At 38.0% G+C, this 26,708-nt stretch overlaps 1 protein-coding gene across 1 annotated transcript in view; it reads right to left on the bottom strand.

The window, feature by feature from the left end:
* Positions 1 to 10,635: 10,635 nt before the first annotated feature.
* Positions 10,636 to 26,708, bottom strand: part of LOC117295662 (NT-3 growth factor receptor-like) — an 88,123-nt gene continuing 72,050 nt past the window's right edge. Inside the window, exons 7-14 of the mRNA XM_033778373.1 lie at positions 25,897 to 26,217; positions 21,944 to 22,059; positions 18,830 to 19,049; positions 18,139 to 18,269; positions 17,167 to 17,342; positions 14,281 to 14,521; positions 13,782 to 13,940; positions 10,636 to 13,249 (exon numbers count right to left, since the gene is read on the bottom strand). Coding sequence (XP_033634264.1) covers positions 13,049 to 13,249; positions 13,782 to 13,940; positions 14,281 to 14,521; positions 17,167 to 17,342; positions 18,139 to 18,269; positions 18,830 to 19,049; positions 21,944 to 22,059; positions 25,897 to 26,217 — 1,565 coding nt within the window. The 3' untranslated portion in view covers positions 10,636 to 13,048. The remainder of the gene's footprint in view (positions 13,250 to 13,781; positions 13,941 to 14,280; positions 14,522 to 17,166; positions 17,343 to 18,138; positions 18,270 to 18,829; positions 19,050 to 21,943; positions 22,060 to 25,896; positions 26,218 to 26,708) is intronic.

Genomic DNA, 26,708 nt, shown 5'->3' with positions numbered 1-26,708 from the left:
TATTTTGAGTAATTACCAATAGTGTCCACTGCCTTTAATAGTACACTTACCAGAAACCCTTCGCATGTGACATTATAATCTGTAAATTGAACCAATTACCACATGACGCAAGTTATTTTTTAGAGTCTAAATGAAAATGGAAGTATAATGATCCGATAGAATGAGAACAATGAGATGGGTATGAGGGAAGCTCCGGTGTCCTTTGGTGGTTAATGTAATACTCCCCCTCTCATATCAGTGCCCAGTCATGCGCAATTCCCAACGGCTATTGCGTCAAATGAAAAATGTCTGCCATTCTCATTAAAAATCGCAGATTCCCGCGTTTTCTCATTACTCGCGCATCATCGACTTAAGTTCTCTGGGAACTTCGTTTGAGACACGAGGACAGATTGAAGGAGATGATTGGTGGATTGGGGGGTTAACTATGCACGTAGACCTTTAAGACATCCCGTATACCTTATTAATAATACATTTTTAATTTTAAAACTTTCATGGTTAGGCCTTAAGACCATTTCATTGTTGATAAACAAGCAGTGCTGGTTGGCATGGACGGCCGGTGTCGCATGCAATTATGTCATCTATATATGCAATACTATCCGGAGGACATTATTGCATATGCAATAATGTCCGCCGGACGGTTTTGCATATGCAATGGTGTCCGCCCGGACGCTGCTGCATAATGCAAGTGTGTCCGCCCGGACACATTTGCATATGCAGTTGTGTCCGCCCCCGCACAAAAACGTCCTTGCAGTGAATTATACGCTGGTCGACAGAATACGTTCGCCATTTTTGTTTTACAAGATAAGTGCATGTCATGAATGAACATGGGAAATGTTCGGCCGTTGGGTATTCGCTGCAATCATAAAATAAGTGCATAAAAAATTATTCATGCTGCATATAGTACGTAGGTTTAGTGCATGCACGCTCATGTACGGTCATGTACATGTCCACCGGACGGTTTTTGCATAGCCCTGGACACGATTGCATATGCAAAAGTGTCCGGAGCGGACAATATTGCATGGCGGACACAATTGCCTCTGACACCGGCCGAATGTGAGTAAAACACCTTATCGTTGTTTTAGCAGATGTTTTTAGACCAAATTCAACCTTTTTCTGCGAACTTTCTGCATGACTTTCTCCATGATTTGTTGTTTGTTTCATCAAGCAATTTCAACACTGTGTTTGAATATTGCGTTTTCGTTTCAGTTAGTTAACCCAGCCTCGGTTGTCAAAAACTCGGGCTCTGACCTTAGATAACAGGGAGTGGGTTTTTCCATTTATTATTTTCGTGCAACTTCGATGACCAACTGAGCCCATATTTCACAGGTGTCTGGGATACACTATTAGTAAAGATTTAACTGGCCTCTGACAATACTTAAGGTGTAGTCATTCCGTTTCTTTATGTTAGTATTGGCAAGCCAGCCTTACTTCAACATATGTGTATTTTGTGGGCGCTCTGCACAGCTCATTCCCTATATTATCAGTCACTAGTGGCCGATGATATCTACAAACACATGGTGATTTATCCCGGAAGGTTATAAGTGCATCGATGAAGTTATTTATGACTCGAAATCTAGAAGCTTGAAGCCCAATATATAGAAGCGGAAATTGCTTTCTTTGTTATCTAACAGCTACAACACTAAAAAACAAAACCTTATCTGTTTTCCTTTCGGGTAAATGGAGAAGGAGTTGTAAGAACTTTGCCACAACAAAAATATATTGTCATTCAAACGGAATTATTCTTTGCTCTTAATTACATGAAAAGCGACAAGTTTTTCTCAAACGATTCAGCGCTGGCTGTCACATTAAGCGACTTACGGTGCATGAGCCTGCAGCTGCAGGCCGCGTCTGCTTAGCTAATTGCGGACATTTCCATTGTCGAAATACTACCTAAAATGAAGTTTTCTTTTCATAAAATGTGTTGTTCCAAGATTTGGTTCTTTGAGTATTGAGCCCTGTGAATAATATTGTTCCCACGTACTGATTATAGGCCTATAGCTAATCATAGCAACACGCGTTTTGATGTTTTGATGTTGTTAATAGGCCTTAGGTACAGACTGTATTTGTGTAATGAAAGTGACATTAAAGACACTGGACACTATTGGTAATTACTCAAACAAATTGTTAGTGTACTTGTATACGAGCAATGGAGAGCTGTTGATGTAGTACAAAACCCAAGTTTTAAGAAACGGCTCCCTCTGAAGTGGAAGTATAGTTTTTGAGAAAGAGGTTGTTTCTTTGTACTCCATACATATTAAAAGACTTCAGGCCCGTATCCGTTTTACGCATCTGAAAGCATGCAGTAGCACTCAGTTGACCAATTTGCTCAAACATTTCACAGATTTGTTATTTTATAGCATTACGTTGGGGTACACTAAGTTAACATTCTTGGCCCAAATTTCATACAGCTGATGACAAGAAAACGAATATGCTCAGCATGAAATGTTTGCCTTGATATAAAAACAGGATTACCAACCAATTGTCCACGTGATCTTCAGGATAAGCAAACAACAGCGGATTACCAGTAACAAACCTATGTAATAAATAATAATAATAATAAAATAATAAGCTAGCATTTATATAGCGCCTTTTCCATAGGTTACAAAGCGCTTGGATATGTCCAACACAGATCAAAAGTCACAATCAAAGACAAAACAAGTGAGTCTTTAGCAATTTCTTGAATGAATCAACTGATCTTGCTTTTCTGCAGCTATTAGGAAGTGAGTTCCACAGAGCTGGGCCTGCAATTGAGAAGGCTCGGTCTCCTGCACTAGTGCTTGTCCTATGCTCAGTGATGAGAAGGTTGCGTGAGGAAGAACGCAGCATGCGTGATGGTTGATGTTGCTGAAGCCTTTCACAGACGTTTACTGGGTATTTCAGAATGTGTGCCTTGAAGATATGTAGACAGATTTTGAAGTCAACACGCTTATTAACAGGTAACCAGTGGAGTTTCTTCAAGAGAGGGTTATAGCACTATCACAACGACGCTTCATTGAAAATGGAAATTCTTAACTTGGTATGCCCCTTGTAACTTTAGCTAAAATGACATGAAACCATAGAGCTATAAAAAGGTCTTATTATATAGCTCTATGCATGAAACATATCTAAATGAATGCACGGCAAGAATGTTACCATCATTACTATTAACCGGTTTCACTGTGAAGATAAACATTCACCCTGGAACCCACTTCCAGTGATCCCGACCCACAAGCCTACTGCCGCGGTTGTTAATATAACAGAAATGCTGAAGAGCAGAGAGAAAGTCCCACTGTTTCTCATTCGACTTCTCAAGATTTATTTGGTCAATCTAATTAATTTAAAACTGCTTTCACGATAACACTGTTTTCCAATACTTCACAATATAAACCCTAACCTTTGTTTAATTTGGTTGGTTTAAGTTTGGTGTTAATGTAAAATGTCCTTTGATGATTCTCATGTGGCGTAGTAGCTACACGACGTGCGAAATGGCTGAGAGCCACGCGACCCGGGTTCGAAACCCAGTTAGGTTTCTTTTTTTTATTTTGCTTATAGACGCCAGTGAATTATATAAGTAGTATAAAAACCAGCTTCAAACACCAACGGGCACTGTGGCGACACGGTGCACTGGATCGTTCGCTTGCGTGCGTTCCAGAGCTGGGAGACCCGGTTCGAATCCCGCCCCGTACCAAAGGGACATGACTTTTACTGCTAGCACCAGTAAGTGATTGGGGTCCGTCATGTCTCTCCCCAAATTAGGGTAGGATGATTATTCCGGGTCGGAAAGTAAAGGAGGGGCCGGGACTAGCCATCCCTTAAGGGTTCTAATGGGTGATCACCACGCTGGTTTCGATCAGACTTTGAGTCCCCTGAATGCCTGGTCTTCACTCTAACTAACTTTCTGCACAAATTTGTTTTAACTTCTATAAAGAACCTTTTTAAAGATATTGACTATTTAATGTTTTAATGTTTTCTTTCCGCTTATTTTTACAGGAACGTTACATAATTTCGTGATGATCACAGATTTACATCAAACTTACACGGTCTTATAATGATGATAACGGAAACAACCGTTGAAACATTTCTTGTCGTATTTGATGTGAAAAAAATAATTTTCATTTGCGTTTGGAGTTTACTGTTCAGTAAGCGTTTTATTCATTTTTGGTTGACAGTAGCATTGAAAGCCCACCTCTTACCGCACAGGCTACGGTTCTCTTCACAATCTTTATGCATCGGTATCGGTCCTGTTTTTATACGTCATAATTAAAGGCGAGACGATCAGCCTTGTATTTTTTATGAAATTAGGCTAAAATCACAAAAGGGTAAGCCTTGCATTTTGGATAGAACTGGGCTGAAATCAGATACAATAGCAAGGGGGTAAGCCTTGAATTTTGGATGAAATTGGGCTAAAATCAGATGAAATCGGAAGGAGTTAGCCTTGCATTTTTGATGAAGTTGAGCTCAAATCAAATAAAATCGCAAGGGGTAAGCCTAGCATATTTGATGAAATTTTGCTGAAATCAGATAAAATCGCCTTGCATATTTCTTGAAATTGGGCTGAAATCAGATAAAATCGCAAGGGGTAAGCCTGGCATTTTTGAAAAAATTGGGATAATATCAAATAAAATCGCAATGGGTAAGCCTTGCATTTTGATGAAATTGGAATAAAATCAGATAAAATCACCCCTTGCCGTTTGGATGAAATTTGGATAAAATCAAATAAAATCGCAAGGGGTAAGCCTAGAATTTTTGATGAAATTTTGCTAAAAATCTGAAAAAATCGCCTTGCATATTTCTTGAAAGTTGGGCTGAAATCAGATAAAATCGCAATGGGTAAGCCTTGCATTTTGATGAAATTGGAATAAAATCGGATAAAATCGCAAGGGGTAAGCCTTGCATTTTTTTAAGAAATTGGGCGAAAAATTGAAATAAATAGCTAGAATTTTTCTTGTAATTTGGCAAAAAAACAGATAAAATCGAGAGGGGTAAGCCTGGCATTTCGGATGAAATTGGGATAAAATCAAATAAAATCGGAAGGAGTAAGCCTTGCATTTTTTTTATGAAATTGGGCGAAAATTAGAAACAAATAGCAAAAGGTAAGCCTTGAATTTTTCTTGCACTTTGGCAAAAAAACAGATAAAATCGCAATGGGTAAGCCTTGCATTTCGGATGAAATTGGGATAAAATCAAATAAAATCGCAAGGGGTAAGCCTTGCAGTTTTGATGAAATTGGGATAAAATCAAATAAAATCGCAAGGGGTAAGCCTTGCATTCTTGATGAAATTTGGGATAAAATCAGATAAACTCGCATGGGGTTAGTCTTGCATTTTTCTTGAAATTGGGCTAAAATCAGATAAAATCGCATGGGGTAAGTCTTGCATTTTTTATGAAGTTTTGCTAAAATCAGATAAAGTCGCAAGGGGTAAGCCTTGCATTTTTGATGAAATTGGGCTAAAATCAGATAAAATCGCAAAAGGGTAAGCCTTGCTATTTGGATGACATTGGGCTAAGATCAGAAAAAAATCGCAAGGGGTAAGCCAGGCATTTTTGATGAAACTGGGCTAAACTTTTATAAAATCGCAAAAGGTTAAGCCTTGCAATGTTAATGAAATTGGGCTAAAATTATATAAAATCGCAAAGGGAAAGCATTGCATTTTTTTTCATGAAATTGGGCTACAACCAGATAAGGGGTTTGAACCTGGCTTCAGTAAAGTTGCGAGATAATAATGAAAGAAAAAACACTCTTGTCACACGAAGTTATGTGCTTTCTGATGCTTGATTTCGAAACCTCAAGTCCTAAATCTGAGGTATCGAAATCAAATTCGTGGAAAATTGCTTCTTTCTCGAAAACTACGTTACTTCAGAGGGAGCGGTTTCTCACAATGTGTTATACTATCAACCTCTCCCATTACTCGTTACCAAGTAAGGTTTTATGCCAAACAATATTTTGAGTTATAACCAATAGTGTACACTCACTGCCTTTAAAACTCACTCAATGAACGAACACAACGAAACTTGATTATCAGTAGTTTAGTGCATACCTGTAAACGGTTTTTAATAACACACAAGTACTTGATGACGTCATCTTCCGGTCACAACATCATAATAATATTATCATATTATAGGTTTTGGTTTGTTACTTTAAAATACGCCCGGGTATACAGATTTACAATTCTTGTATTCTGTGGGAGTTTTTAAAATTTGTAAATTGTCCTGAAAACATGAACAATTTGACGGTATGGTTATTAGACTAATTGTTAAAATTACTAGACTGTTTTACAACGCAATTTAATGGCGTTAGAACGACACAGTTAATAAGGGCAAGAAGAACAATCTAATTACCAATCCATACAGACAATTTTTTTTTTCATTACCATTTCAGTATCCCACGCAATAAGCATGAGCAAACTGGACACACCCATAGGCCGAGTCACAGAGTGCAGTGATAACGAAAAAGATAACGATAACGAAGCAAAAAGAACGCATTATTTTGGTTGAACTGCTCCACGCAGAATACGCCCACGCTCATTCAACCAATCGAGGGCGTGCATTTTTAACGTTCTCGTTTTCGTTCTCGTTTCGTTCTCGTTTCGTTTCGTTCTCGTTTCGTTTATCGTTATCGGGGCATGAGTGTGTATATTCAATGTTGATTCCCCTAAATTACGCCCTTTTGTAAAACATAACAAAAGCAAAGAACGCACAATGATCAATGTCAGGAAATGTTTCAGTTATAACTATATTGTGACTACTTGGACAAATATTTAGGGCTTAAGGATTTGGTTTTCTACTCTCACTACCTATGATTGTTTTTTGGCTGAAATGGTTCAATACTTCTGGCAGTGTTGTTATTTTAAAAGAACATCTTGTTTTCAATGACACTGACTTTTTTTTTACTCTACAGTTCCCACGTACCAATAATTATAATCCCTGTTAGTATAGTTACGAAAATATAACACATTTTCATTTTAATAAATTGATATATACGATATCGTACGTTTTTTAGTGACACTTACAAATATTTGTTATAAAACACTTTACAACTATGTTTTAACAAGGTGAATCGTATTATATTATGACAGTATAGGGTCGTGTACACACACTTCACCAAAGCCCATTTATTTTTCATAAAGCTGTTCAGCAGAAAATATTGCTTAGCAACTTTCGTTTGCTTAAAATAAAAATGAGAAGGGCACCAATGGCAACAATGTAAACATTATGGAATGTTGGCTGGTAACCCTTTTTTGCTGAGCAATATTTTACTGTGCTTAGCAGATGTGTGTGCTATAAAGGCTTTATGAAGCTGGGCACCGTGCATCTTAAATACACATTTGTTGATGCAACAAAACCCATTGTGAGTTGAGAGTGATTAGTTTAATCTTAAAACATTCAATTTGATTACATGATACAAAAACATGTAAACACAACAGATAAACACACATGTTTTAGGTTTTAAAATAATTCATTGGTTAGCTGAGTGACTTGGAGTATATTAGTTACATATAAAAAAGATAACATGTTTTATAACAAGAAAGCAATATGTTGGCTGTTTTTAATAAAATTTCAATTTGTGACTAAACCTTCAAAGAACAATCGTATAATATTGTTCACAACTTAATTTTGATAGTTCAACTGGTATCCCAATTTGTATTAAGGTCTATGTCTCTGCTGTAGAATTTCCCCTACATATAGTGGTTTTCTTCTCATTTTTGATTATGCTTTTGGTTTTTCACAATTCGGAGCTGAAGTCCTTTTTGGATTTTTTTTTTTTTTTTTATGTATATTAAAGGTCAATGAAACAATAAATTACGACACAACGCACAAGTTTAAAATAACAAGCAGTAACAAGTAAGACAAGGCCATTATCCGATCAGAATTTGTTAATATTTTTGAAAAATAAGACATTTTTGTTTTACTTAAAATTACTGAAAAGTCCCAAATTACAATATCGAGGAAGATGATGATCCATTCAAAACAATCTGAGAGTAATAAATAAAAGGTAGAGTTGCATTTTTGGAGAAAAAAACGAAAAAACATACACACTTCAATATTAATGGAGAGACAACAACGTTCAAACAATAAATGGAGATTGACCCGAACTGGTTGCCTGTATTAATTGCCTCGTTAGACATGGACCATAGAGGGACACGTTACATTCGGATTGGGCGCTTTTGGACTACATAACAGGCGTTTATTATCAAGTTAATAATGGCTGGACAAAGTGTCGTGAAAATAGAATATAATGATTCACACAGATATCCTTCTAGTTTGTATGTTGTTCATTTTACTTCGTGGACTCACACGGACCATGACTTTGTGAAGTCAATGTGGTTCGACAAAATGGCGGTCAATGTTGGTTCAAAAAGTGAAATAAAGTTGTAAAACTTCAAGGGATGTCTACGTGAATCTTTATATTCTACTTGTAAAGCATCTTTTCAACCATAAATCACAACAGACGCTTCTATAGCCCCAAAAGCCCAATCCGAAAGCATTATATACCCTTTAACTTAAAGAAACTGTAAGCACATGGGTTCGTCAACATCAACAAACTAAACTATCGTCACATTCAAAACTTTAGGTGGTTACTTTAGCCCCGGACCACGGACACGAGTGAAACAAAATAAACGTTTAACAAAAACTTAACATAAACTGAATATTATATATAGACCATCCTAGAGGTAGAATACCACATCTTTTAGAGCCTGACGGCAAGTGGAGAATTTAAACATACATAACCATGTGTTTCTGGGTTGTTTTTGTTATTCGGTTCACTATATTATTACCAATATCAAAATACATGTACACAAAATAAAATGGCGTTTTAAAGGTTATACACTAACAGACTGTTTCATAACGCAGTTTATAACAGTAAAGCGTTAAAGGAACACGTTGCCTCGGATCGGTCGAAAAGCATTTCTAACCGTTTGTTATAAAATGCAAATGGTTAATTAGATAATTTAAAACTAGAATATAAATGGTCCACACAAACATGCCTCGGAATTGCACGGTTTTCTTCTTACGTCGCGAAAAAAACACGGTCGGCCATTTTATGGGAGTCCAAAAAACTGTGTTAGTCGACGATGTAAAAGGAAAACCACGCAATTTCGAGGCATATTTGTGTAGACCATTGTATTCTACTTTTGCAACATCTTTCCAATCATATGCATTTTATAACAAACGGTTACAAACGCTTTTTATCGACCAACTCGTCCGATCAAAGGCAACGTGTTCCTTTAATCTGAGGTAAATCAAGTACAATAATCTGACAATCTATATTTCTCTGTTAAAAGTCATGTACTTTACCCGCTGAGGATTCCCGTGAGACCTTCCGTAATAATAACAAATACTACCAACACAATAAGGAGTATAACTTACTCGTCACAAACCAGTAATAAACCACCAGGGAAACTGACTGGGTAAAATAAAAACCCATTTCGAGGTGAACAATGAAAAACTGACACGAGCGGGATTTTTGAGAACGCCATCTTCGCGTTTACGTTATCCGCGTATAGAACACCAAACACGTCAAATCAGAAGGTTGCAGGTTCGAATCCTGCCCTAAGTCAGTTTATCTTTGATCGCCCCAAAAATAAACAGCAGTGCTGTTGTTAGCCTATAGAAGTTGCCAGCACTTCAGATGTAACAGTTCAAGTATACAACACGAATGATATAAAAAACCTAACTTCTATACTGAAACATATAAAGTTAAATATTTATGAACTCATTGACAACACCACACGTATGACGTCACCACATCCAAGTTATTTCGTGGACAGTTTAAATTTATATTTGGATTTTCTACCACCATCACCTCATTCATCTACTAAACTGCAGTTCCTTCCCTTCCATAGACACAGATACATTTTCCGTAAAAAAAAAATGTTTTGCCAATGGGAGACTTTGGAACGCTAGGTGGCAGCAGACAGGTAAAATTTCCGTTGTTTACGTAATAATGTGCATGTGCTCATTACTGAAAACCTTTGGTTTCCCCTTAAAGTCTACTACTACCTTCCCAAAACTCCCAATTTGAAAATGTTACACTTATGTGACGTCACCAGAAACTGCTGAAACAGATCCCGCCGATTTCAGCAGGAGACAACTACTCAACAATTGTAATTTTGACGTTAATAGTGGTACAATTTATTTTATTTGTTATTATTTTGGTGGTATCAAAATGATTATCATCGTTTACTCTAAAACAAGTGATTTGTCGAATGTTAAAACACAGATGTACCCTGAAGACATCGCAAACCCGTTCTCTTTGTAGAACGGTACATCGAAAAATTAAACTATCTGAGTTATTTTAAGAAATATCTGAAGATTCTTGATTTTAGATATTAAAATATAAATGAACATGTTTCCAGTTTGAATAGTATATGAACAAGATAAATACATGTATGCAGAGTGCAAACCTTAGTAAGTACAAGCCATTTTGGTGCAAAATATATTTGTTGTGTGGGTATGTATTTGTTTGTTTACCTTAAAGTAATGTCACTCATTTCCTATCAACACGTATTGGTTATATGGCTGCTTTATGTGGCAATGATGCGTAGCTATAATGAACGTTCTCCAAAACATCATCACACATTTTAAGTTACACATTAATTTGTTTTTTAAACATTTTGTCATTGGCGTAAATCTTGCACGTAGTTCTAGAATTTCTTTTTTTTTACGACACTTAAATGCAATTCTGATTTTGAACAAAGAGGTAGCAGGTTTAATTGTTTGTAATTCGGTGAAACAGGTGAGTGGCGAATGAGGTTACCGGTTATCACTTATCATGGTGAGATATGGACATCTTCTTTACGACTGGTTCACTGTAAAAGTTTGCCCGAACAGCAGTAACACATTGTTACACTAAAAAAACTCCCGCTTCAGAGTGTCTGTGTCAGTTTGACTCATTTTAGAGTCAGTTTGACTCATGTCTACGTCATGTTGACTGATTTCGGGTCATGATGACTCCGAAAAGGGTCAGGCCCAAAGGGATCCGGAATCCGGGTCAAACATGATCCGGAAGTTGTCATAAAATCAACGCCACATGTTCTTAGTAAGAGAGTTCATAAAACTGGTCTTGGAGACAAACCAAATTTTGATCCTAACTTTTCAGGCTACGAATACACGTGTTGTTTCATCTACTATGAACAGCAAGGAAGTTCCTAGACATACACGGTCTCTGTACCGGACCAGCTAGGTACAACCAGCATATACGCATAATACGCCAAATTAAGAGAAACAAATAGCCTTGGTCCCAGCAAAGAACAAAACATAAAAATTGTATACAAAATAATATACCTTAGTTTCTGTTTACAACAATATATACACACGCTTTATACAATTTCAAGGTCTCGACATCGCGAGCGAGGCCTTTGCATCATTGCAAAGAATACATTTTATGGAAGTTTTTGAGTTAAAGAATTTAGGTACAATGTACCGCCTTAACAGCTGTGGTTGTATAGCATTCACAGACAAAATGGAGCAAGCGTTGATGACTATGAAGAAATTACTACAGGTGTAAATACTGAGGAAATAGTAATTGTTTATTATCAACAGGTTAACGTGGACGCCCTATGTATACAGCTACAAGTGTACATCTAAGTTGACAAATTATGCCCCCCCCCAATCCGACGCAATGGCAAACAACTTTACACAATATTGTGTGCATGCATGCTTTCCAAACGTCACAACAATCTAAGGTAATCTGGTATTTGTGTGCTTTTGTTTTTGATTTTTGTACAAATAGGAAAGACAGTTATTTTATCACATCTGTGTCATAAACAAAACACATAATATACGGGACGGTCTCAAAGAAACGCTTTTTTTTCTGTTCACAGTATTTACAATTCGCTTCAACCTTTCAGTTTCATGAAAAATATGTCGGCGCAACTCACAGTGTTCGCGACACCTCACCAGATTCACACATAACGACATTATATAAGTATTATGTTATAATAGGCCAGTAGAATGGAATGTTACTTTACTCAATTATTGTTATGCCCACTAGCCACTCTCATGTGTAATAATGTTTACAACCAACAGGGGCTGTTTACTCCATTTTTTATGAACTACTGGCGGCAACATGGTTTTGTGGGACTTTGTAGCGTGCAGTTGACCCCCAGCCCGCCTGACGTCATTCGTAGCGACGGTGTCAAACTCACCATTTTGGGAAGTCTGGGAGACCGTTTTCAAACCAACATGGGCTATTTACTCCAATCTGAACTACTGGCGGCTTCGTGGTTTTGTGGGACTTTGTAGCGTACAGTAGCTGACCCACAAGCACGTCTGATGACGTCACTCGTAGCAAATGTTTCGAGCTCACAATTTTGGGGATGTCAACAGTTTATTTCCTCCAGTCTTGAGCTTTTTATAAAACTTCGTGTTGTGAACTACCGGTGGCTTCATGGTTTTGTGGGACTTTGTAGCGTGCAGTTGTTGCCCCATAAACACGCCAGACTTTGTGCCATGCTAACCATTTTGGAGAGTCATTATATGTAAATTTGTCAATACCGTGCTGGATGACATTCACACTACACAGTAGTCTAACACACAGAGGGACATTGACTCCCATTGACTTCCAAAATGGCGCAACCCGAATCATTGTGATGAAGACGTCAGCTCAATAACATTTTCATAGAAGTTTTCATCTCTGTGTATTAGTTAAGATCATCAATGCCTTACTGTTAAAATAGACCAATCAGGTTCAGGAATTTGTGAATTGTGTTCAGCACCTGGTTACATAATTATTATATACATTTACTTACATGTTTTATGAGAAATATACACAGTAATAATTGTAGTGTAGGAAATAAGGAACGAACTGTTATGTCGGGCTTATTTCATAAAAGTTTATATATCGCCGGCTATAGGGACATGCATGGTTCATCGGCATTGACTTGTCAGATGCATTCACTCTGTGTGTCATCTGGCCATGCGGTCTCAGTCACTATGATGGACTGGTCTAAACCGGTTTAGACCGGCTGTATCTGGTCCAATCTGACACCTGGAATAATTTCACAATTTTCGTCCTTTCCTATAGCTGGCGGTCACATCATGTCTCCTTCATGTGCAGACAACATTTCTACACGAACGTATTCTTGCCGGTCATGTCCAGAAACGGCGGGTTTTCGTCCGAGAGTCTGGACATGCCTTCGTGCGCTTCTTTAATCGCAAGACGTTGTTGGGGCTGCCTCTGCCAACATCCTAACATCACCTTATAGACCTCTTTCGGACACGCTTTGGGACAGTCGAGCAAGATACCATTGTGGATGTATTCAATTACCTGAAAGAAAAAAGGATACCAGACCAATAAGTCGTATAAATCCCATTGTGACGTAGTTGCCATAACGCAGTCTGTTTAAAAAGAACGATGAAAAATGTCAAACGATACCTTAGCGTAAACAACTCAAACAAACCTAAACAAGCGCCCACCATGTTGTATTTTGCGTACAAGCAAAATACTATAGACACTGACGTCACAATTTACGTCAGGATACATAAATACAATCTTTGAAAACGTCACAGACACAAATGTTCACAATTGGTAAACACAACCACTATACGTGAATTCCTACGTCATGATTTGACAGTCCAGGGCTATAGTGGTTGTAAAGGGATATATACAGACACTGTACTGACGTTAAACTTCATGTTAAAATTTCGCAATAAAAATCTTTGAATACGTCACAAAATGGAAAATGCGACTAACTGGTAAAACGTGATTTCAAAGATTTCAAAGTCTAACATGGTGTTTGTAAAGTAATATAAGTTAAATCTCATGTTGAAACTCAAACAATAGTTCTTTGAATTCCTACCTCATGATTTGACAGTCCATACCAGGGCTGTTTTCCATACTCGAAGATCTCCCACAGCACCACTCCATAACTCCATACATCGCTTTCTATTGAGTATGTTCGGTAGATGATGCTTTCTGGCGGCATCCAACGTACTGGCAGCATTGTGTGGCTCCCAACCTTTTAATGACAAGTAGTGACAAACTTTAATGCATTATTGATTTACTTTGGGGACAACATAGTTTCAATGTAATTTCTGAGTTGAACTTTGAGGTGTTTCCTTGTTATTAACATTTGAAAGAGTAATTGTGATGTGTTATTAATAATAATAATAATAATAATAATAGCACCATTCGTACCGCCTCTTATTCTAAGGTTGCAAAGCGCTCAGTGAATGGCAAGTAGAAAACAACATGTGGGATACAAGAGGATGGGTATCGATTTGTGTTGCATCTAACTGCAAAACTTGTCTTGTAACAAGAAGCATTAAGTAAACCCAAGCGTGTTTTCGTGTACTTACCCTGTAGTAGTCAGTGCTGTACACATCTCTAGACATACCGAAGTCTGCGATCTTTACGACCAGCTTATCACCAACCAGGCAATTCCTCGTGGCCATGTCACGGTGGACGAAGTGTTGCGATGCCATGTACATCATACCGGATGCTATCTGCTTAGAGACGTACAAGAGCTCGTTCACCGTCAGTGGAAGTAATGGGGGGTTCTTGCTCAGGCCCAGACACTCAGCATCTGGCCCTCGGCACCTGGACAGACAAAGAATGATTGTGGTGAAAAGCATCCATGAAAAACATGAAATCAAATTAGGTTCACTTCAGTCATTAAAGGCAGTGGACACTATTGGTAATTGTCACAGTTGGTGTATCTCAACATATGCATAAAATAACAAACCTGTGAAAATTTGAGCTCAATCGGTCATCGAACTTGCGAGACAATAATGGAAGAAAAAAACACCCTTGTCACACGAAGTTGTGTGCGTTTAGATGGTTGATTTCGAGACCTCAAGTTCTAAATATGAGGTCTCGAAATCAAATTCGTGGAAAATTACTTCTTTCTCGAAAACTATGGCACTTCAGAGGGTGCCGTTTCTCACAATGTTTTATACCATCAACCTCTCCCCATTACTCATCACCAAGTGAGGTTTTGTGCTGATAATTATTTTGAGTAATTACCAATAGTGTCCATTGCCATTAAGTTTTATTTGTAGATATCAAAACTTCATTTTCACCGTTCTTCACTTAAATTTCCAACACCTTGATGAAATCGACTAGTTGACCGGCCTTTTGCTTCTGCCCTGTGCAAAATTCAGCAAATCTTTGCGACCTAATGAATTTGAATGATCTTATTTGACCAGTGAATGCTTAACCATTGAAATTAATGTCCTCCTTTGACTGAAGAATACCGATGCGACAGGGCACAAATTTGTAAACGAAAGTTAATCAGTTGGAAGTTAAAGTCACTGGCCACCTTTGGTATTTGACCAGTATTCTCACTTAATGTATCCCAGTATATGCATACAAAAACAAATTAGTGAAAATTTGGACTCAATATTGGTCACCAGAGTTGCAAGAGAACGATATAAAAAAAAATTAAAAAAATTGCACAAATTTGTGTGCTTTCAGTTGCCTATTAGAAGCCTTGCTGCCTTTTAAGTCTTTTAATATTTGAGCAAGAAATTACCTCTTTCTCAGAAATACGTTACTCCAGATGGAGCCGTTTCTCACAAATTGTTAGACTATCAACAGCCATCCACTGCTCGTTACCAAGTAAGTTGATATGCTTACAGGTATTTGAACTTATTACCAATAGTGTCCAGTGCCTTTAACCATATGAGTATAAAACTATTGAAACTGATTTCGAACAATGAATAGCGATGGGACAGGGCATTTTAAAAAACGAAAGCAAATCAGTCGGGTGCTAAATTAAATGAATATTTGATGACATTGGCCGGGAAAGCCTATGCTACTGGTCAGTTTCAGAAAGGTCACTGGCCTACAGTAGTCGTCACATGTAACAGTTTTTGTTTTTGTGTTTTTCTCTCGAACAAAATCACCCCAGGGTTATTTTTCTTACGATATGCACAACTTCAAAGTAAAAACAACTAATAAATAATTAATTGCTTTCCAGCAGGGAACAAACTTTCTGAATACCCCGTGCTTGACTGCTCGAATGCTCACCACTTGTCAACTCATTAATTGATATGAAACTGAACACCAGAAACCCTGCATCCTGTGGCGCCTTTTCGTTTACTCATTCATCAAAAAATGGTTGATTCGAAGCTAGAACTATGGAAGCTAGATTTGTAACACGATTCGCTATTTTGAACAGTGTGGGCTTTGTTTATTCTCCCAGGAGTGGCAATAAATTATAACAAAATACTTTGCTGATATGACATCGATCAGCCCAGAAAAACGTTGGTCGCACTTCTCTTACATTATGTCAGACTGGGATTCAAAATAATGTAGACAGAAAATAATAGGCAATATACTTAAAATGTTGGAGTAAATGGAAACACATTTTCATGTACCGAAAACCTTTAATGGCAAAGGACACGAATACTCAATCATTTTAAGCATACAAACTTCTACGAGCAATGCAGAGCTATATTGATGTTAATAAACATTGTGAGACACGAATCCCTCTGAAGTATAGAAGGTTTCAAATAATCGTCTTTTCTGTCATTATTCTCTTGCAACTGTTTAACTCAAAATTTTCACTCAAAATTTTCACAGATTTGTTATTCTATGCACTATGTTCAGATGCACCAAGTGAGAATACTGGTCTTTGACATATTTACCAAAGGTGTCCAGTAGTGAATTTAACAAAGAGTTTAGACTAGTCTTTTTCTAGAGTTAGGACGACTTACTCATCCTAAATTATGGACTATGCCTCACGAGTTTTAAACATCCTATGACTAGTCTTAGGCTTAATATGGATATCTTTGTGAAATCGACCCCAGTGGCTAAAGACACTGGACGCTATTGGTAATTGTCAAAGACTAGCCTTCCCAGTTGGTGTATCTCAACATATGCATAAAATAATAAACCTGTAAAAATGTGAGCTCAATCGGTCGTCGAAGATGGATGTGAGATAATAATGAAAGAAAAACACCCTTGTCACACGAAATTGTGTGCTTTCAGATGCTTGATTTCGAGACCTCGAATTCTTAATCTGAGGTCTTGAAATCAAATTCCTGGAACATTACTTCTTTCTCGAAAACTACAATACTTCAGAGGAAGCCGTTTCTCAAAATGTTCTATACTAACAAAGAAAGGTTTTATGCTAATAGTTACTTTGAGTAATTACCAATAGTGTCCACTGCCTTTAAGCTAGCAAAACCTGACAGCTAAAGTAACCCCATAACTCATGTCGTCAGTGATCAACAACCTACCGTAGAAAGTTATTCAAGTCGCCATTCTCCATGTACTCAAACACCATCAGGAATGGCTCCTTCTCCATACACACACCGTAGAATGTCACGATGTTCGAATGCTGCAAATTGGACAGGAGTTCTGCTTCTCTCTCGAAGTCTTTCCGGGCGTCGCCGATGGAGGCGTCCTTCAGGGTCTGTAAAGGAGAAGTTGTAATGGGGGAAACAATTTTATTGACACAAAACAAATAATGATTCGAATCCACTTCCAACCCCCCGACGAAGGAAGAAAAGGTAAAATGAATGGCATAGATTTGAACCAAGTATAGGGTTCAGAGTGCACTTGGGTGCCGATCCTTTCTCGTAGGTCTTCTTCCATGCAATTTAATATAATATTGAATCTATTTATTCTTTAATTTCAATAAACAAAATGTTGCAGCTGTTGAAAGTTCCAAGCTTCCCTTTCAAGTTATTATGCCTATGGTTCCGATAATATTCCCCCTAAGACATTTAAAATCTCTGAACGATTCAAGCGTGAACCATTTTCAGATTCCAAAGGGTTGGTGTTGTTTGTTCGCAAAGGCTGCGTCCAACCAGACACGCGGGTACCCGCCGTCACCTCGCTGAACATGGATAGAATCAATGTTCTTGTGAGAATATTGTGACAATCATTGTGAAATTTTCATTGCAAATGGACTCTGTAATCAGATTGTGTTGTGGCGTTTTTATTTGCCTTTTAATAAGCATTCATAAACACCCCAGACAGTTTCTCTACTCATATTGGTGGAGAGCGCGTCATGTGGGGGTGTTTAAACGGTTGATAAAGACCAGTGTTTATAACCGGCTGGCTTCCGCGTGTCAGGCGCGCAAGATTATCACGCGGAACGCAACTCATAGCTACGAGTAATAGCGCGTAATCTATATTAGTATCACAAACCTGACTCTACCTTCAAGTGAGAGAATTAAAGCCAAGTTGCCAGGTACAATAATTACCTTAACCGCCACCATTGTAGTGTCGCCCTCTCCAGTCAGGTTCTCGCATATTCCCAAGCATACAACACCAAACGCTCCTTCACCAAGCTCTCCAACAAATCGCATCTGGTCGCGGCTTATGTGATGAATCGCTAAGCGAAAAAAAAATATCAAACAAATAGGCAGGCTTGTTTGACATTCAAAGAGTTCATAAAAGTGTTACTTGAATAAAGGGCGATCGAGGGCTAACATTTAAAAAGTTAAGAAGGGGTAAGCCAGACATTTTTGTCAAATAATTATGGGCGGAAATGACAAAATAATCACAAGGGGGTAAGCATTCTTCTTGCACACTTTTTGCAAAAGTGAACTGAAAAGTGTTTAACTCAAAAGCCTTGCTCTCTCGTCCAAAATGATCAAAATATTATCAAGTCACATTTTGGTCACAATTGGGCTAGAGTCGCATTAAATCAAAATGGGTCCATTGCGTTAAAAGAAAATGGGCCAACATTTGATAAAAAACACAAGAGGTAACAAACAAACAGGTTGAAAAAAGCGATTAATGAGCCTTATATTTCGGTCAACACTGGCAGATTTCCAGTGGTCTTGCTGGCAGCCAGAGCTGTAGGACCTTAGTTTTCTCACACACCAACAACCCCCGATTAGAAACCGAGAGAACGGTGGGTGTCCACCCTCCCTATTAAGAGAGACTTACCTGTACCATTCCTTGGGAGGTAGTTAGGGTTCTGTATCATGCTAACCATCTCCTTCTTATCTCCCCGTCCGTTCTCCATGAAGCTCATCACACTGAACGGAGCCGCCGTGCCGTCTTGGTTGATACCCCGGTATAAATGCCGACTCTTCCGGAACTTGTACCCGACACCACCGGCCAGCAAAATCATGACTATTATGACTACAAGCACAATGGTCACTTTCTGAATAGTTAAAAAAAACAGACAAAATTCAGTATAAAGTATCGGTCAGTAAAACCTCGATACATGTGGATGATACTTACCAACAGATCCACAACCCCCCCCCCCCCCCCCCAAAAAAAAAAAAAAAAAACTCACTTAACAATTCCAGGTCAGAAAAGGGTTAGGGTCTAATGAAGCCTGACCAGTTTCGGAGTTAGTACGACCTGGAATCAGTGTCCAAAAAATTTGTCAAATTTACGCAGAATCCGAGTTTATAAAAGCCCATTAATTTTTGTGAACCACTTTCCGTGTCAGGCTTCTCGGAAATGATCAGGCCCCCTTGGCCCCGGGTAAAATCTTAAAAGATGGGGGAAAAGCAGGTGTGATGAGGGCACACCAACCTTTGCTGGCCTTGCTTGTGATAGGGGGGGGGGGGGCGGAACTCAAAACATTGAAGCAAACAAAAAACAGAGGCTGAGCCAACCCTCTTCTTGGAGTGCACAGCTGTGAGTGAACCTGCTACCCCTTCAAAATTGGTGTGCACTGCCTTACGGATCGTGCATTGTTTTGGTGGGACTATGGTCGCAAAGAAAAGGGGACAAACTCTAGGTCTACATTGCTGCATAAATTGACTAGTTGATAGTCACGCGGCCTTATAGTCCTTCCACTGGACTACTGACTGTATTTGCGTGGTTTCTTTCAAATACACAGGGGAGTTGTACTACCGGACTACGACCTTACATTTGTTTTACCCAAACGAAATTAAAGTTTGCTATTAAGCGCAATAATGGAACAAGAATTGCAACGCAATGTACGAGAGGAAAACACACAAGCACGCATTCAAAAAGAAAAGCGGTACAGCTTTGCTCCGTGAGTAATTTGAATTGTAAAAAAGAATTCTAAGTTTCAGAGTGGAATGCTCAAAAAACAAGATGATCAGTCCAGATGTGCAAACTACACAAAATCAAACATAAAACACAATCAAGTATGTAGTCACCCGACGACGTCACGTCATCTTGAGCAACGTGTAAAATTATCACGCATTTTACAAACATCAAAGTTGACCCCTTGCACGTGACGTCACACCAAACTCTGCGCCATGTTGAGTCACAAATAGCTGGACTTCACACACAGCGTCATCAACCGCAATATTTGATGTTACACATTGAAAAAGTGAGCGTGTTTAGCTACACGTTACGTGGGCAAAGACGTGAACGTGAACGTCATAAAATTGTGTTTTCACGTCAGGTGCGTACGGGCTGACGTCATACGTCGACAGCATGAAATAAGCCCAAACAACACAACTTGTTGACGTTCACGTTCACGCCTAATCAAGCGTTGCACGCGTGCACATTCTTCATCAAAGATGGCGGTCGATGACGTCATGTGCAATCCATATTTTTCGGGAGAGAGGGCACATTCTGTCAGGTTGTTGTGGTCGGGGGGTGATGTGTGACGAACATGCGAAGGGTCAATGAACAAATCTGAAGGTTTGAACGAAATAAAAAGTGCGACTGTACCCGGTATAACTTACCAGTAAATATACATCGAAAACACAAGCGTTGCATCAAATAAATGTATTTAATTATTTAATCCGTTTTTGTTTGTTTGTTTTTTCATGCGGAATTTATTATAATTATTTTGAATTTTAAATAGAGTGCATTATTCTTTTTTTTCTTCAGATAACTACTGGTGTTTGGGTCTGGGCAATTCAGACACGTACGAACTGTACTAAAAAAGGAATTCTCTATTCAAGCATGGACTCAATAGGGAATTCGCTATTCAAACATGGACTCAATATGGAATTCATTATTCAAACATGGAGACAATAGGGAATTCATTATTTAAACATGGACTCAATAAGGAATTCGTTATTCAAAAATGGACTCAATAGGGAATTCGCTATTCAAACATGGACTGAATAGGGAATTCGTTTTTCAAACATGAACTCAATAGGGAATTCGCTATTCAAACATGGACTCAATAGGGAATTCCTCATTCAAACATGGACTCAATAGGGGACTCGTTATTCAAACATGGACTCAATATGGAATTCTTTTTTCAAACATGGACTCAATAGGGAATTCGCTATTCAAACATGGACCCAGTATGTGGAATTCACTATTCAAACATGGACTCAATAGGGAATTCACTATTCAAAAGTGAACTCAATAGGGAATCGCTTTTCGAACATGAACTCAATTTGGTATTTGCTATTCAAATATGTATGAACCCAATAAGTGAATTTGTTATTCGTTAACCTTGGTTAATCATTGTGAAATACAAGTATTACTTTTGTGCTTCTCTTGTTGTTGAGACGTCAGCATACTTACTGTGATAATGGAGTTGTCTTCTGAAAGGGGTGGTTGGTTGCTGATTGGGGTGTTATCATTGGGATTATCCGGATTTGGCTCAAACGGGTCCGCTTTAGGGACAAAACAAGAATGGAAAAAAACCATGGCAACGTAAACTGGATAAAACAAAAACAAAAATCACTGGCATACCCACAATGAGTGTTGTGAATGTTTGATTTGATGTGATAGAGTCATAACAGTGTCTACCTAAGGAATGCGGATGGGATTGCTCACTACAACACTATAGACATACATGCTCAATATGGTTAGTGCGGCTTAACTCGTACATTCATGCAACATACATTCCACAGTTATGCAACAAATCATGCATACACACAAGTTCTTCTTAGTGACAACATGCATACAATGTTAGAAAACTCAGAAAGAGTTATTCCGATTAAGTTAGTACACGTCACGAAAGAATAAGTATGTAAATAAAACACACCACTCTCCCTGTGCTGTCAGTCTCGTTTGAATATGCAAATTACGAAAAGCAGAACGCCGTTCTGATTGGCGTAAAGTAGTTATGGCTTCTTTCGTGACATGACCAATCATACTTACTTGCATGGCGGCATTTTTCTCAATCTGGAGTGGTGCGAATGTTTTAATATCTACGCCCTCATCTGTTGGAACGCCGCTAGTTTTCGGTTTGGTTGGAGGCTTGGGTAAAATATCCCCTACACCCGATGTAAGCAGCATGAAGAATAAGAGACAGAAGAGGATATAGGACAGCACAGAGAGCGCTAACTAAGTTTTAAAACAATTCAAAAATTTGTGAATTCGGTCCTCCTTTGAAATTGTAGCCCCAAAAAGCAATCACCGTTTGTGCCGCACCTAAATGTAGCCCGAGCCCTAAATGTAGCCTGACTTAAATGTATCCCCAAACCTGTACCTCAATGTCGCCCAGTTGGGGCTACATTTAGGTCCGAGCGACATTTAGGTACAGGTTTGGGGCTACATTTAGATCAGACTACATTTAGGGCTCTGGCTACATTGAGGTGTCGCACACCCGTTTTTCAAATGAAAAGATTCCAATAAGTGACGTTTGAATACACCAAATGCAAATTATTTTTAGGCAGGGTATACACCTTTAGTAATTACTCCAAATGTGTTTTACTTCATAAAGAGTACTGATGGAGAGCTGTTGATATTTCACAACAATGTTAAAAAAAAACTAAAAAAAACTTTGAGGTAATAATAGCTTTATAGAAAGAAGTAATGTTCACCCCAACCATGTTCACCCATTTTAATATTGGAAAGTTTTGAGGCGTGAAGCCGTTCCCATACACCTGATTGTGCACAATGTTATGCAAGGGTGTTTTTGTTCTTTCATTGGTCTCTTACAACTACGAAGACTTTTTTTAGCCAACATTCTCACAGGTTTGGTATTTGTATGCATTATGGTCGGATACACTTAGTGCTGACCTTTGACATTTAAAAAAAGTATACCCTGCCTTTCAAGCTAATGCGGGCTGCCGTTTGCAATTTGAATACAGCCTTAAAAATAATGCCACATTTCAAGCTGAAAAAGAGGACTAAACTCTCAACTTAACTGAATAGAAAATAAAGAGTGTATAACCCATCCAAAGAGAAAAAGTATTACATTAATTAAAAGAAAAGAGTTAAGCTATTAATGTTAATTAGCCTTTTAAAGCAGTAGGAAAATCAACCTGGAGTAGTAAAGGTCGTGTCCGAATAATAACGGCTATGGCTGTAACTAAGGCTGTTGTTAAGTGCAGCTTGGGCTTCAACACGTGTTAAACACGGTGAGCCAATCCAAGCCGTAGCCGCTAATTCGGAAGCAACCTAGTGAACGACGATGCATGAAACTGACCTATGACATGCAAATTTAGTGGAAGCACGTACGCAAAGATGCGAAAGATGAGCATATATGAAAATGATAGAATGTCAATTAATGTACCGTTCCTCTTTCTCTGTGAAAGCAAAGGGTCACAAAAATGAACCCTTATTCTTTTATCGGTTTCGAAAACACATGGAAAACTTGCCACACACTGTAAAGAAGAAAATGCTTTCAAAACGTAAAGAAAATATTTTTTTTTTAGCCCAACATTTCTAGGGTTCATACAAAAATGATGACAGATCTAAGATGAAAATATCTTTCCAGATCACATACATGCATAGTCGTTTACCAACTCATATAGAGTCTTACTTGGTTTTTCAGCTAGCCAAACTGTCCAAGAACAAAACAGTTTAATTAAAACAAAATGTTAATAATAGTATTTAAGTTAGATATTTATGTTAGTTATTATAATACATGGAGCCACTTTAATCATCGTCATTTCTTCATCGTTTAGCAGTTTTTCGTGAATTGTTTTTAAATAAACCCCGAACAAAGGTGGTGAGAAAATAGGGAGAGCGACAACAATATTTTTTACCCCCCAAAAAAAATATATATATATAAACAGAACTTTTTTTAATAAAATAAATAAATAAATAAACAGTATTTTTGTTAAACATCAAATAATATTAACAATGAAAAGTGATTTTTTAATGTAAATTTTAATAATTAAAATGGCTCCAAGTATTCTATAAATTATTGATGTTCATTGCATGCAATAAAACAAAGCTGTTAAACTATATGAGTAGAAGAAGAAGAAAAGAAAAAAACCAGTATCGCCAATTTGCATATCAGTGACTGTTCAAGACTCGACGTTGAGGGCCCAGTCCGTGAGTTTGTTTCCCTCACACCACACATTCAACTAATATAGGAACTCCAACAAAATGTTCCAATATTATGCGATTGACTGGCACCACAGTCTACTGTTGTGGACTACACTCTGTATATATTTTTGTAAACAGTATCTTTTGACCCATTGTTGACTTTCAGTATACTGATTAACCGATAGTATTAACAATGGAGGGTGCAGTCCATACAGTCACCATTTCAGGCAAAGTGATACCATTAAAGTAAGGTGCACTGATTATACAAATTGGCGATCATGTCAAAACTGTTATTTCGAATGAGTTTTGTTAACATTATAGCATAATATAGTTCTAACAGCCATACCAAAGCACACCAGTTCTATCAAGAGAGTAAAACAAAATCTAAATTCCCAACCACCGCGTATGGAATAGAACCCTTCACCAAACACATTCACCCACAATCCAGAACCGTGTATTGGGAGAGTTGCGATAAACTGCTGTTAGAAGCATGGGCGAACACGGGTGCCAGACTAGTTTGCCTGTTGGGTTGTGCAGCATTTGGAGATAGCATGGCGTTCAGCAACCACGTGACTAAAGGAAATTGGTCCCTATATGTCGCAACTCTCGCGATAGACCTTTCTTTTGTTGATAAACAAACCGCCTTGGTTGGCATGGTCGGCCGAATGTTAGTAAAACACTAAATCTTAAAAACAGATGTTTTAACCAATTTCAGCATTTTCTGCAAACTTTCAATTAAATAAAATACCTCTCATAATTATTTGTTTTGTTTTTAACAAAATCAACAAATTTGGTTACATTGTTACAAAAAATAGCGATCTTTTCTTAATTTGCACTTACGGCTTTCCATAGTTTTCCAATCTGGGTTGGCAAAAACTCGGGCTGTGACGTTGCAAAAGAAAGGTCTATACACAGCTCTGAGTCACACAGTCATGGTAATGTCGCAATCATGGTAAATGTCGCCCTCATACAACACTTCACGACTCAATGTACACATTCCACACACCATTGCCTTTACTTAAACAACTGGCGCGTTGAAATTGACCCAACGAGTAATGTCACGTTTAGGCATAATAAAAAATAGATACCAAAAAGAATCAACATTTACACCATAGATTGTTGAAAGAACACCTTATTTCCGCCAACAAAATTGCGTCGGTTTTACTTCAACATCATATTTGTTTATATAATGTTAATTTTGGTTGTCTCTTGGGTATTACGTAATGACATGTCTCATGGTGTCAATTTGAACACGCCAGTATTTACAGTTTGACTTCATCCTCTGATAACATTCTACCCAGCACATAAACCACGAACCAACCACACCAATCATGAAATACCCCCTAACCTGTGACAGAAACTACACTATACTCAAAAAGAGAAATTCACATAGTGTTACCGCAAACCTCTCTTAGGTATACTTCCACAATGCAAAGTTTCAAATGCTATGTTGTGAAAAGTTACCATGCTAAAACATATCATTGAACTACATGTCATAATTGTAACCCCAGTACAGCACCAATTGCCACCCATCTTGATACCTCTGCCGATAGCCCTCAAGTACCCAACAAGATACCTTTCTGATATAAGTTTACAGCTGCAGTGCTTTTCACAAAGTATGATACATTTAGGGGTTATTAATTGTATTTTTTTTTTTTTATTTTTTTTTTTTTTATTCAATCTATAACCCTTCCTTCAAAGGTCTACCCCAAAATTGGATGTATGATAATGGTCAATGGATTATTTTAAATAGTCTACTAACTGCAAGTTCAAATCCAGCTAATCCACACAAAAGTGCTCATTATCCTTTTTTACGAGAGTGTTTTACATACCGGGGTGAACAATAAATTCCAGTTCTGCCGTCTTTTCATCGGTTCCTAGTAAGTTAGTGGCCACCATTGTGTAGTTGGCATTGTCGAGATGGGAGACTGTCGTGAAGTACAAACAACCCTCTAAGTGATGACTGGGCGCCCCCGCCGGTGTGTAAGCAGCTATCTGAAAGAAGTCTCTGGAACCCTGAGGCTCATCATCCGAGAGGAAGAACTTGCCATCTTTAAGGAAGGTCAGCTTTGGTTTGGGAACCGCCATCAATTCAAAGGACAGACACCAGTGGAAAAGTTTCTTTTTCTCCAGAGAAATGATGCGTGGTTTCACTGAAAATAAAGACAGAATTGAATTTCATTACCATGTATTGGTTCATTTGAATTCGCAAAACAATACATCAATACATGAGTGGAAAACAAAACTTCAGGCGTTGCTTTTGAATATAAATGTGTGTTAGTTTGCCTATAGGTTTCTTGAAAGGTTGTGGTATAGCACTTAATTAAAGACAAACCAATGACATGAAAAACTGCAAAAGCTTTCGTAGCAACAACTACGGTACTTCGTTAGGGCTTTTAGTTTCATAGAGCTGCTTAAGCAGAAATTACTGCTTAAGAATTTCGGCTAAGCGAAAAAAGTAGGATACCAGTGACAAATTGTATATGTAGCATTGTAATGTGGCTGGTTATAATTATTACTCTTGTCAACATAATTTTGTTGTGCTTTTTCGTATGTAATGCAGGTCTTTCACTGCTACCATGCCCATACCTTTCTTATTTTATCTATCTGACTAACACGGCTGTTTTTTTTTAGTATATTCTTT

This window comes from Asterias rubens, chromosome 10 (assembly GCF_902459465.1).
Source record: "Asterias rubens chromosome 10, eAstRub1.3, whole genome shotgun sequence".
In the NCBI taxonomy this organism is placed as follows: Eukaryota; Metazoa; Echinodermata; class Asteroidea; order Forcipulatida; family Asteriidae; genus Asterias; species Asterias rubens.
Note: the sequence above shows the minus strand (reverse complement) of the source record. Positions and strands in the feature narration are given on the sequence as shown.